The 12,537-nt window shown below is 47.7% G+C and overlaps 5 protein-coding genes; 4 read left to right on the plus strand and 1 right to left on the minus strand.

The window, feature by feature from the left end:
* Positions 1-47: 47 nt before the first annotated feature.
* On the minus strand, positions 48-629 carry CNAG_01945 (hypothetical protein; the record flags this gene model as incomplete). Its single annotated transcript, XM_012197472.1, has 3 exons — positions 48-233; positions 341-410; positions 469-629. 3 exons carry the CDS (start codon positions 627-629, stop codon positions 48-50), a joined length of 417 nt encoding a protein of 138 aa, XP_012052862.1.
* Positions 630-954: 325 nt separating this feature from the next.
* CNAG_01946 (allantoate permease) lies at positions 955-3,258 on the plus strand. XM_012197473.1 has 8 exons: positions 955-1,407; positions 1,463-1,549; positions 1,609-1,857; positions 1,920-2,008; positions 2,067-2,454; positions 2,507-2,553; positions 2,617-2,695; positions 2,754-3,258. The coding sequence occupies exons 1-8, from the start codon at positions 1,240-1,242 to the stop codon at positions 3,150-3,152; spliced, it is 1,506 nt and encodes a 501-aa protein (XP_012052863.1). The 5' UTR covers positions 955-1,239; the 3' UTR covers positions 3,153-3,258.
* An 877-nt stretch (positions 3,259-4,135) lies between these two features.
* Positions 4,136-5,564, plus strand: CNAG_01947 (2,4-dienoyl-CoA reductase). Its single transcript, XM_012197119.1, has 5 exons — positions 4,136-4,415; positions 4,466-4,693; positions 4,743-4,993; positions 5,042-5,285; positions 5,335-5,564. The coding sequence occupies exons 1-5, from the start codon at positions 4,325-4,327 to the stop codon at positions 5,349-5,351; spliced, it is 831 nt and encodes a 276-aa protein (XP_012052509.1). The 5' UTR covers positions 4,136-4,324; the 3' UTR covers positions 5,352-5,564.
* A 625-nt stretch (positions 5,565-6,189) lies between these two features.
* On the plus strand, positions 6,190-10,112 carry CNAG_01948 (nuclear protein). XM_012197120.1 has 13 exons: positions 6,190-6,516; positions 6,579-6,608; positions 6,656-6,741; positions 6,834-6,993; positions 7,044-7,548; positions 7,637-7,889; positions 7,939-8,150; positions 8,199-8,283; positions 8,336-8,402; positions 8,455-8,514; positions 8,567-9,063; positions 9,123-9,434; positions 9,487-10,112. The coding sequence occupies exons 1-13, from the start codon at positions 6,319-6,321 to the stop codon at positions 9,542-9,544; spliced, it is 2,523 nt and encodes an 840-aa protein (XP_012052510.1). The 5' UTR covers positions 6,190-6,318; the 3' UTR covers positions 9,545-10,112.
* Positions 10,113-10,137: 25 nt separating this feature from the next.
* CNAG_01949 (chlorophyll synthesis pathway protein BchC) lies at positions 10,138-11,820 on the plus strand (the record flags this gene model as incomplete). XM_012197474.1 has 7 exons in its annotated part: positions 10,138-10,403; positions 10,468-10,679; positions 10,737-10,932; positions 10,982-11,237; positions 11,289-11,345; positions 11,411-11,476; positions 11,529-11,820. The coding sequence occupies 7 exons, from the start codon at positions 10,138-10,140 to the stop codon at positions 11,676-11,678; spliced, it is 1,203 nt and encodes a 400-aa protein (XP_012052864.1). The 3' UTR covers positions 11,679-11,820.
* Between the last annotated feature and the right edge of the window lie 717 nt (positions 11,821-12,537).

Below are 12,537 nucleotides of genomic sequence, written 5' to 3' on the forward strand. Positions count from 1 at the left end.
TAGAAGCAGTGCACACTGCGAAGATGGTCTTGAGAGGGTTTGCTATGCTAATATCTCTCTACAAAGTAATTTTCTGGAAGCTTCATAACAAGGGCGAAAAGCACAAGAACAGGTTTGGCAATCTGGTGCCAACCCTTGCGATGGAAGTCCGCGATCACTGTCTCGTGGGCTTTGAAGATGTCGTGGAGCGGGGAATCCTTGTAGTCACCAGTATATTTGGGAAAGTTGACCAACTCGATGTTGTCAGAACATCAGTGTCGACGATTGTTTCTCTCATAGGGCTGTGACGATATCTTGTTAGAAGGTTTCCATGTCTAATGAAGCAGATGATATGGCTCACAGCTCGGTAACTAAGATAGCCACCATTCTTTACTTCGATGGGGTTTGATTTCCTTTCCTCGATGGGAAGACTGAAAAGTGAGCAATAGCAAACTAATGCTCAATTAAACGCCCACATTTGTCACAGACTGGAAGCCAAGGTCGTCAACCTCGAGAGCATGCTTAACGCGCTCAACGAGCTGAGCCCTGCCTTTGGAGTCATAGAAGAGATCAAGACAGTCTAAGTCCTCGGTGGTAGGGGCAAGACGATCAAAAGGCGGGATGGGATAAGGTTTATTGGCGATGGGCATGTTCGCGAATATTTCTTAAGACGATGGGGCAGCCTAGGGGGAGAGCGTGTCATGGTTATATGGGACGCATCGCCTTGATTGAGGAAAGATTGATCGCATCTTTGACGTATGAGGAGATCTTGTGCTCCGGCTTCCGATCATTGGAAAGAATACGAAATAATACGAGCAAAGCGAAGAGCGAGCAAAGACTAAGACCGACATTGTGGGGACTGGAAAGGTCCGTCGGTCGGAGACCGGATATCTGGAGCTCCGTCGGAATAGTGCAATCGGCTCGCGAATCTTTATTTTAAGAATGACATTGCGTGCTCAAGAGTCTTCTTTGTTATTCTTCTTTTTTTTGGTCTTCACCAGATTATATCACAGTTGTGACCTTCATCAGTATTATTGCTGTAGCACAGAGCCTTTGATCACCGACTCTCTGGCCAGACGCAGCGGTTATCACACTTTTCCACCAGGTGGACAGCCCTGATAGCCTAGTCGTCGCGAATTCATTTGCTGTCGTGCCCTTCGCCTCTCCCAACGCCACTGACCAACCTGCCTTATAATCCGCCCACAGGAACGACTGCCAACAGCTTTGCCACCAAGTAGCCCAATTTCAAGCAGATCAAATATGTCCGATCATCAACAAATGACAGAAGAAGAGATCGCTCTCGAGCGTAAGGTCGTGAGAAAAGTTGACGCGATTCTTTTGCCTATTATGCTCGTTAGCTACGGCTTGCAATACTATGACAAAAGCGTATTAGGAACAGCCGCTGTATATGGGATAATAAAAGATTTGGTAAGCTCGAATGGAAACACTGTTGACAGCATGGCATTGACATCTAAGTTGGCAGGATCTCCAAACGACCGTCAACGGTGTGGTATCTACCACTAGATATAGTACAGCCACTGCCGCATTCTATTATGGCTACATCGTTGGTGTGAGCTCATCTTCCCGTCAAGCTTGGCGACACTGGGCAATCACTGACTTCCATCCCAGGTCCTTCCCATTGCCTTTGTCTTCACTCGTCTGCCTCTAGCAAAGGCTACCGCCTTCTTCGTTATTATTTGGGGTCTGGTCTGTCTTCTTACAGTCGTTTGCACAAACTATGCAGGCTTCACCGCCCAGCGTGTGGTACTGGGTATCTGCGAATCGGCGGTCTCTCCTGCTTTTGTTGCTATTTGTGCTTTGTGGTGGAAGCCCCAAGAGCAGGCGAAGAGGATCGGGTTCTTCTACTCTGCGACAGGAGTGAGTGCTGTTTTTCTTTTGCTTTACTTGATCCGAATTGACCGTCCCTGCACTCGTATCAGGTATTCTCAATGTTCTCCTCTCTAGTGAACATTGGTTTAGGGAAAACTGGTGGCACTCACCCTTGGAAATCCATGTATTATTTCGTCGGGTTCGTCGGTCATCCAGCTCTCATCCATTTGGGCAAAGAGCTCTAACCTTATCCACAGAGCTCTTACAATTTTCTGGGGCTTTCTCATTCTTCTGATTCTCCCCGATCACCCTCTTCGTCCTGGGCGATGGTTCACCGCGGAAGAGCGTACTGTCCTTGCTCGCCGCTTTGCTCAAAATCAAGCTGGGGCCAGTCAACAGCCCATCAAGCCCTACCAGATCCTTGAAGCCGTCTTGGATATCAAGACGTGGTTATACCTTCTTATGGCCGCCTCTATCTATATCTGTAATGGTTCTGTTACCGCCTTTGGCGCAAAGATCATCACTGGATTAGGTTACACCAGTTTGCAGGCGACAGCGTTGTTGGTACCCGGCGGAGCGATGACTGTGATCACCATTGCCATCTTCAGTTACTTGGCCGACAAATATACCAATATCAGAACATTGGTTAGTTAATTAATGTCCATGTCCTTTCAAACTGTCTGACACTGTTCTATAGCTGTTGCCCATTAGCTGTATCCCTGTCGTCGTTGGTGCAATCGTCATGTGAGCTACTTTTATCTGTCCTTATGATCTCCGTGGAGCTGCCAATGCTGATATTGCGTAAAGCTGGACCGCCCCTTGGAAGCCAACAGCAGGTCCCCTTATTGGCTACTACTTGGTTGCCAGCTTCGGTGCCCCTTACGTCGTACGTTCTTTTCTCTTAACGTATCTTGCTCTTGCTTACCTCAATCCGGCCGTCTTAGCTTCTTCTCACTCTTGCTTCCGCTAACACAGCTGGCGCGACCAAAAAAGCTGTCACTACTGGCTTCATCTTCATCGGCTACAACGCCGGTAACATTGCGGCTGCTTACCTTGTTTTCGCCAAAGAGGCTACCATCAAGTACCGCTCGACATGGATCTCTGTGATTGTCGGGATGGCGTTTGCTTCGGCGGCGAGTTTGATGCTGAGGTGGTTGTATGTGAGGGAGAATAGGAAGAGGGATAAAGAAGAGTTGTCAAAGGAGCAGAGTGGTGAATCGACGGAACCGGATGAAGAGAAAGGTGCTCTAAGGCGATCGGTCGACTCACTTGATGGTCTTGCCACATTAATAGTCCCAGATAAGTCGGACAAGAAGACACCTGGTTTCCGCTATACTCTTTGATTGTGGTTGGAGATTGCTTAATTCAGAATTTATAATTTATTTGTTTTTCCTTTCAATTTGGGTGCTTTTGTTAGATTATGTATGGCTTACGTGAACCCAGCGATGTTTATAAGACCAAACTGCAATTAACATGGTGGTGACGGCAAAGTAGATATCAACCCAAGTTAAGCTACATGAATAATGGGATGACGAGGATAGAAGAGAATCCTCGACGTCGTCATTCCCCCATCACGACGATTTGCTGGGAGCCTTTCTATTTTCTGATTTGGTCCACGTTTCATCCTAACCGCTCACGGTATAGCCCTCCTGCCACCACATCAACCTTCAGTGGCTTACACTTCCCGCTACAACATTAGACAAGTCTTCCATGTGTTTCAGGAGGCCCTCCACCAATATGGAATAGCAAATGATTTGATCCATGTTGCTGTGATCATAACAATGCGAATATCTCCATGTGAGACACCTGAAAGTGAAAGCATCTTGTATGCCCCGGCTGGGGGGGGGGGTAAAAATCAGGAGTCCACAATTTTATTGGTGTGGGGACCCGCAAGCCACATGAGCGGAACCTGTTGCGCTCTTTCGGACTACTCTTTGCGGACTGCGATTGCGATTCGCCAAAAACGAAGGTCGCGCGGCATTGAATCATATTTTTCTGTTCCATATCAAGAATGTCGATCTCCCGCCGAGTTTGACATACTATTCGATTTTCATCAATTCGAAGGACAAGAATCTCATATCGTCGGCCACATTCGACGTACATTGGTGCTTCGGCGATGGAAGGGACCGAGACATGCAATGCTTTCTAGTATACTAGGCGGCGCAAAAACAGCCATAAGTCTTACAGCCAGCAACATACATATGAATTTTTTTGAGATTGCGGAACGGCAAACAGTTATTTGACCAAGGAGCTTAACCTATTATATCGGCCGCTTCCCCGGTCCGGTGTTCACGCCTATCTAAAGTTCACCAGGTACCAGGCAAAGGTGTGAGCGGACGCGGACCACCCTTCTCCCTTCGGACTGGATGTCGGCGGATTCCGTCAATAAGTAAGCGGAAAACAGTGCGCTCTACCTTCATACTTATTGCTCGTGAGCAAGGAGGGTTAGCCAACATGCCCCCGACTTTGACGCCTAGCCCTCCATCATACACCCCATAAAACTGCTCTCACAAACATGTTCTCCATCGATTACAGTGGCAAGATTGTCTTTATCACCGGCGGCGGCCGCGGTATTGGTCTCGCCTTGACGGAGGCTTTCGCGGAAGGTAAGTCAGCAGCGCCCCATACCTAGTGCTCTAACGCTCAAACAAAACAGCCGGTGCGACTATTGTTATTACCTACAACTCCCGAGACCCGTCGGAGTACGTTCAGGCTGTCTCAAAAAAGTTCGGCGTTCCCATCCATGTCTACCATTGTCCCGCCGAGGATTCCAAGCGCATCGATGAAGTGATTGAGCTTGCGAGCGGTGAAGTGGGAGAGGTGGGCATTGTGATTGCTAATGCCGGCATGAGTCAATGGGTCGAAATGATCGACATGAAGGATGGTGAGTGATGATTATTGCAGTAAAAGCCCACGATTAACGCTCCTCGAAGCCGATTTGCACAAGATGTTTGACGTCAACCTCGTTGCCCCTTTGTTCCTCGCTCGTGCATTCACTAGACATTGGCTCGGTCTTCCGGCCACCATTTCCGAGAATAAGGCTGCCCAAGGGTCCAGGAAAGATGGTGTCAAGCTCAACAAACGGATCGTCTTTATTGCATCCATTAGCGGTCTCGTCAACATGTCCCCTCAGCACCAAGTAGCCTACAATGCTTCCAAGGCTGGCCTCGCCATGGCTTCCAAGGTAAATATATGGCTCTTTCCAATCTGCTGGGGCGCTGACCCCTTGTAGTCTTTAGCCGGAGAATGGGCGAAATACGGTATCATTGTCAACAGTATCTCGCCCGGCTATGTCTCAACTGATATGATCAAGAACCCGCCTCCTGGCGAAGGGGAGCGCTGGGTTGCCAAGTGGAACGAGATGACCCCTGTCGGTCGCTTCGCGGATCCCAAGGAAATTGGTGACACTTTGGTACTCTTATGCTCAGATAAGGCTTCGACTTTTATGACTGGACATGACCTTGTGATTGATGGAGGTAGGTCAATTGAACTGGCCATCGTCGACTTCGCTCATTGACTTCCCAGGTTACACTACCTATTAACCAAGAAACATGGAGGACCATATCAGATTATGAAGGCTTCAGGGTTAGAACTGAACATAAGAGTGAAAATACAAATACAGTAGCCCGGGAGAGGGAGAGGGAGAGGGAGAGCAAAAGGCAAGAGAAAGATCCAACAGATCGATCTTTGTTGAGTTTCGAATTCACATTGAGATTATCTTATCATTACTACTGGCATGAATCTTCTATCCCTGGTCACCAAATGATGTCTTCCTACCCACATTTAATGCTCTATTCTGCCGAAATTTTAGAACACTGCGGCTTGGTAAATCCGTATTCCGACTTATTTCCAGCTCGAGTCTGTTTGCCGTTGTTGAGCAGGCTCCGCGATGGTGAAATAAATACATCTTGAGATCATAATCCACTGAACCAAATTTGCCCCTTCTACTAGCGATTAATGATGCTAATTTAGAAAATATTGACCATGCAAACTGTTCTTAATATAAGTATTCTCCTGCATACGTAAATAAACGACGAAAATGATGACGACGATAGGAGAATGTTGGATAGGAGCGGCAAACGCCATCAGGACCTTCTCATTCAGGGAGGGCTCGGTGTTTTTGGCTTCATTAATTATTCGGTTCAGATGTGCTGACGCACTCTATTCGCAAAATCAGATATTTTGAGAACAGTTCGGAGAATCTGGGGTAACAATTCTTTAATGGGGGATTTTATACGGGGGAATGGGCTCTCTGCACTTGTGGTTTACGGCCGTAATTCTGGGCGTGGGCCAAGAAAGGCGACAGACTATCCTATCCGAGGAACGACCACTAAATAGCACGTAGAAGTTTGAGAATGAACAGATGTCGCGATTCTGCATGTTTTCTACTATCACTCCTTGCTCACAAGTCATACAAGCTGGTTTCTCCAATAGCCTACAGGCTGCAGATCATTCTACATCCTTGCCGTGCCGCTCTCCGTGGAGCTCGTTGTTGAGCCGCAGTGCATAATGTCGTCTTCGGGGGAGCCATCCGAGACGAGACAACGACTGGATCGCATTCGGCGCCGCTCAACTTCATCCGACCGCTCCGCCCCCGCTCAGAATGGCAAAAAAGGTAAAGCTGCGGAAGAGAGTACCCAAAACAACGGGAAGAATAATGAGGATGGTTGCCGACCCAATGAGGATCCAATTGCCTCGGGTAGATCAGTAAGCTTGGTGTTAGAACGACGGATATCAGGAAGTACTGACAGATTTTTCGCTCCCTGAAGTGCAAGGAATGTCGTAGGTTGAAGCGAAAGGTATGTGACGGAGAGCTCCATAAGACATACCCCTCACAAGTGTGCAGTGTGACCGTCAACTACCTTGCAGCGTATGCACACGATTCGGAAAAAAGTGCGCATATGCAGCCGAACCTCTCCGTAAAAACCAGGAGCAAGTCATCATACTATATTCATATCGTGCTTTACTAACTCTTGTACGTTTCGCGTCGGCAATCTTGCTCATTTCTCCATCTCCTCCGGCAGATATATCATGGAGCTGGAACGAAAAGTCGGCTATCTCCAACACCTGCTGGAGACAAGCCATTCCAGTCAGGGAGGTGGGCCTCCACCAGCCAGGCCAGATCAAGGGCTTAATGTTGGCTCCCCAACCTCACAATCCCAGTCGCTTCATTCGGAAGAACATGTGAGGACTTACTACACGTTCAAGTTTCGATTTCTAATGCGATTGTCCAGGTTGTTTCGATGCGGCAACCTCCCTTGCTTCCATCTCAATATCAACCATCCCCTGCCCCTACAAGAGTCCCAATGCGGCCTTCTTTGCTTGCCGGCCAAACAAACTTATCTCCAGCTAGGACACCAGAGACGCGCAGTTTTACCCCCTCACACGTCCCTTCATATGAACTTCCGACCCCTCCCGGCGGCGGCGCCAGCACAAGCAGTGCTGTTTCTGCTATGAGACCGGGGTCAATGCCCATTACACACAATGCAGCGCGCCCACTTATCAACGAAGCTGAGAATCCAAACATCTCTTCGTCCAATGCAGTGGGTCCATCCCATTCGATGGGGGCAATCCCCGTGGACTTCAAATACGACCTTCCGCCAGCTAGCGAGGTCCTAGAAAGGCAACCCAGCAGTGTGTCTGGCTATGAATGGAATGAGAGATGGGCGACTAAAGGCCTCGGAGGAAACGATGGCTATGCCTCTTTGTCGATAGAACCAGATGGGCAAGGCTATCTAGGTACGTGACTCCCAACAACTCATTCCTATATTCATCGCCGGCCATCATGTCTACAGTTGTATCTCCACTTACACTAGAAAATTTTCAGGATTCGCTTCAGGATCAACGCTGTTACGCATCCTGCAATTGTGTGCAGGGTCAGTTTCTCTTGCATCACTGGAGTCAAACCTTTCAGCGGCTCCGCCACCACCTCGACCCCAAGGGTGGACTCCTACAATGTCGGAAACTGTATCTTGCGTAGATGCGTATTTTGAGCATTATCATCCTCAATATCCGCTGCTGCATGAGCCCACGTTTAGAGCGCAATGGAATGACCTGGTACCCCAGCCATTAGCGAGCGAGTAAGTGCTCGAGCAGATTAATTTCAAAATGATATTGACATCTTTATAGATGGGATTTTCTTTTAAACATTGTTCTCGCTATCGGTGCGTTTTGTGTCTCTCGTCCAACATACGTCATCGACTATTTCCTCGAAGCCGCCATATCACAACTCTCTGTCGAATATTTGGAAAAAGGCAGTTTGACATTGGTTCAAGCCTTCTGTTTGTTAAGTAACATTTCGCAAAAACGTAACAAGCCGAATTCAGGTTCAGTGTATATGGGTAAGTGCATGTATTACGTGATTGATTTGCGAAATTGACTTGTTAAAGGTATCGCATTACGCTTGGCGATCGGCCTAGGTCTTCATCGCGAGCTTCCCTTTTGGAATATCAGTCCATTTGATAGAGAAGTCAGGTAAGCTCCGAAATTATGCCCTTTTGATATGAGATTGCTCAATCCCATGCAGGAGGCGAACTTGGTGGGTTGTAGTATCATTTGACTCTGGCTCAACGATTACATTTGGCCGTCCAATTGTAAGTATGATCGCTATTTTAGTGTAATTAATTGAGACTTACAATACCGCAGCTGGAACCTCATTATCCAGCTGAATCTGATGTGTACATGGTGCATAATGTTCATGACAGAGTCAGTGCATAAGCATCTATCTAATTGCTCAATCAACTAACAACATAAATAGGCATTTACCCCGGCGGCTCGATTACCACCTGTTGAGGTTAATGAACCCACTATCTATACCGCCCTTATCAATCAGGCATCCTTCCATGCCTCAACCAATCGTATCTACACTCGCGTCATGTCGTCACCCGCACCGTCTGCTACAGAGACTTTGGCGCTCGATTCAGATCTGCTTGGCTGGTACGCTACTGTACCTGAACATTTACATCCTCAAAACGAACCCGTATCACCTCATTGGCTTGATTTTGCACAATATAAGATGTTTTGGAGATACTGCAACCTGCGAATCATTCTTCATCGCCGTGCTTTTCTTGAGAGAGCTTTAAAGGCCCTTCCATTATGGGTAACCGATGAAGACATCGAAGGCGATGATAACACGGTGGCGGAAATAAAATGTACCCGCCTATGCCAGTATAATGCTTCTGACACGATTCACAGCATGAGTCGATTCTTTTCGATGCGTCAACGGATGAGCCGCCTGGAAAGCTGGTATGGTCTGTGAGTTTACCTTTTCATTTAATTATGCATCATAAGCCTAATTAATTGAAATCACCTAGACATTTCCTTTTCCACGCAAGTTTTATCCCTCTTATCGCATTGCATGTTGATCCAAATTCCCCTCGACGCCCGGTTTGGGAGGAAGAAGTGTCACTGGCCCGCAAAATTCTTGTCTCTTTGAAGGACGATCCTTTGGTCGAGAGATGTCTTTTAATTATTGATGCCCTTGTTCCCCATACTTCTTCGACACCGATCGGGCCAGGACAAATGGGTTTCCAAGATACAAGCACCATGCTTTATGAGATGCTTCAAAGCAACCCCACCTGGCAAAATTCACTTGATGTGCCTGATGATGACTTGGCTCCAAATCTGTGAGTCGTCGATGACGTTTGCGTGGACCTTTTGTTGACGCAATATATATAGGTTACCGGTGGCTGATTTGGCGACTCTGAGCTCATTATGGCCTGATCGAAGTTCTTGAAAGCAAAAGGAAGTTTCAGTCATGATTCACTTTGTGCGATAACTGTAAAAGGGGTACACGGGAAACGTAGCATAATGCAGTGTAGACAAATAGACATATCCTGGAGTTGAAAAAGTTCCCCCACGATTTACAATTATTGATCTCATTTTCCCAAATTCAAAAAACTGTTGTATCCGACTGTGACTTCCCGTTGGTCATTCTTTTTTCTATACGTTTTTTGTACACTCTGCGGAACGAGACGCGAGGCGGAACGCTCAACGCTGGTCGTGCTAGTAGCCCAAATCTTATCTTTTATCTTGCAGCGAGCACAGCAGGTACCCTGAGCGGCATCAGAGGCCTATCGCATCCGCAAACCGCAAAAGCCGATCTGACAGCATTCGTCGTCGGTAAAGGAGGAGCGGAAGACGCGGCCGCTTTGCTTACGCTCACTTCGCCAAAATGTGACCGGCAAAGCGGGGCGGCGGGCATCGCAAAGTGTTTTGGCGTCTATTGTGCAACATGCTGCGGTAACTGATGCCCAAAAAGCACTATATAAGTATGATGCATCAGACTGTAGTAGCCCCCCTTCCTCTATTCCTTCAAGAACCACTGCAATGTGCTCTTCTCACGCCACCGCTGTCGAGTCCGTCTCTCCCGCTCCCCGAACAAGCCAGTACGAGGTCAAGTACGATCCGGATCTTGTTCTCAAGAGCGCCGAATTCAAGGAGCTGAAGCAAGGGGACAAGGAGCTTGAGGATCCTAAGGCCAACCTTGCCTGCGCTTACGATGAGAAACACAACGTGAAAATGATCAACAAGCCCATCCCTAAAGCCAGGGACGATGAGGTCGTCGTGCACATTAAAGCCACTGGTATCTGCGGGTGAGTTGTTGAAGCTTCTTTTTTGAATCTTCTCTTTGGTTGTTTATCTGACCTCTCGCTTCAGTTCCGACGTTCATTTCTGGAAGCATGGCCAGATTGGTCCCACTATGATCGTCACTGACACTTGCGGTGCTGGCCATGAATCTGCCGGTGAAGTCGTCGAGGTGGGTCCCGGAGTCAAACAGTGGAAAGTCGGAGACAGGGTTGCCATCGAATGCGGCGTTCCCTGCGGACAAGCCAGTTGTGCTCCTTGCGTGACTGGCAGGTACAACGCTTGTGAGTCCTTTCTTCAAGCCGGTTTCTCACTGTACATGTTTGCTGACTATTATGTAGGCCCTCAAGTCGTCTTCTTCTCGACTCCCCCTTATCACGGTACTTTGACTCGTTATCACGCCCACCCTGCCTCTTGGCTCCACCGTCTTCCCGACAACCTCTCGTTCGAGGAAGGCGCTTTGTGCGAGCCTCTTGCTGTTGCTTTGGCGGCTCTTGAGAGGGCTGGTAACCGCCTGGGTGACCCTATCTTGATTTGGTGCGCCTTGCTCTGACGTATTAAAATGAAGGTTGCTGACAGCCAACAGCGGTGCTGGACCTATTGGTCTGGTTACTCTTCTCGCTTCCCACGCTGCTGGTTGTACGCCAATTGTTATCACCGACTTGCAAGCATCTCGTCTTGAGGTCGCCAAGAAGCTTATCCCAACCGTGAAGACTGTCCAGATTGAACGTAACTGGACTTCAAAAGAGACCTCTGAAGCTATCAAGGAGGCTGCTGGCACCGGTATTCGTGTTGCCATTGATGCCACTGGCTTCGAAAGCTCAATCACTGCTGCTATCTATGTACGTTTGACCCGAATGAGCACGGCAAACGCTTAGCTAATATCCTTGCAGTCTGTTGTGTTTGGCGGAAAAGTCTTTGTTATTGGTGCCGGTGCTTCTGAGCAAAAGGTAAGTGAAAGATATCCCCCGCTACCATTATGTTCGCGGAACTGATGATAGATCACGCTTATTAGTATCCCTTCGGTTACTGCTCTGCCAATGAGATTGACCTCCAATTCCAATACCGCTACGCACACCAAGTACGTTTGGGCGCGGCTAACCCATCAATTGACAGCGCTGATTCTCGAGCAGTACCCTAAAGCCCTCCGCATTGTTTCTGGCGGCCTCATTAACTTAAAGCCGCTTCTCACTCACACTTTCCCCCTTAACAAAGCTGTAGAAGCTTTCCATGTCGCAGCTGACCCCGCCAAGGGGGCTATCAAGGTACAAATTATTGATTAATAATTTATCATCCATATATCTAAGCACAATCAAAATTTCATCTTATCAATCAGCAATAGAAGGGTGTACATCTACGACGGGCGCAGCAACAGCGGATTATGTTGGAGGGTTTAGCAGATAACATGCATAGACTTTCAGCACGAATGCACTGCGCTTTTTCAGTACCATATTCTCCCTTTGCTATAATCCGCATCCGAGATACGTCTATAACCCTATGGAATGCCGGGAAGTATGATGGTAAATCAATTAGCTGTGAAGTCTAGGGAGCCGATTAAAACTTCATCTATACAAGCAAACTAAGATGGTTAGATGGTTTGATCCAGGGAGAAGGGCTTTTAATGAAATGAAGAGGAACGTCAAACTTATTCACGGATGCTCCTCCAAAGATTGAGGAAAACTGGGGTAAATAATACCTATGGTATCTGCAGAGCAACATTGTTCGTCTTCGACAGCCACTGAGACAATAGAATTGATGATGAACCTAAAAACACCCCCGTAAAAAATCAGCCACCCCTACAAACATCAAGAAGATGGCAGCGAAAGGGTTTGATTTTTTCTTCTTTAAGTCTTCCTGCAACAGTACTACACCTACCTCCCTTCCTAGAACAGCAATATGAGTATTAGGCAGTCTCTTTTCTCGGACTCAAATGAGAAAGCGAACTCAGGACACCACTCTCTCTTGACTGACTCAGCGGAAGGAGAACAACCGCATGTGAGTTGTTGATGACGGCTTGATAATTCGTCAGGATGCTGATAAACCACAATGAATCATGTAATTTAAGTCCCTACAGTCTCAATTCAGACAATCGCATCGGGATCAATGGTAGATGAGAGCCTGGCAGATCTCCTCCAAGATTAG

This window comes from Cryptococcus neoformans, chromosome 11, assembly GCF_000149245.1.
Source record: "Cryptococcus neoformans var. grubii H99 chromosome 11, complete sequence".
In the NCBI taxonomy this organism is placed as follows: Eukaryota; Fungi; Basidiomycota; class Tremellomycetes; order Tremellales; family Cryptococcaceae; genus Cryptococcus; species Cryptococcus neoformans.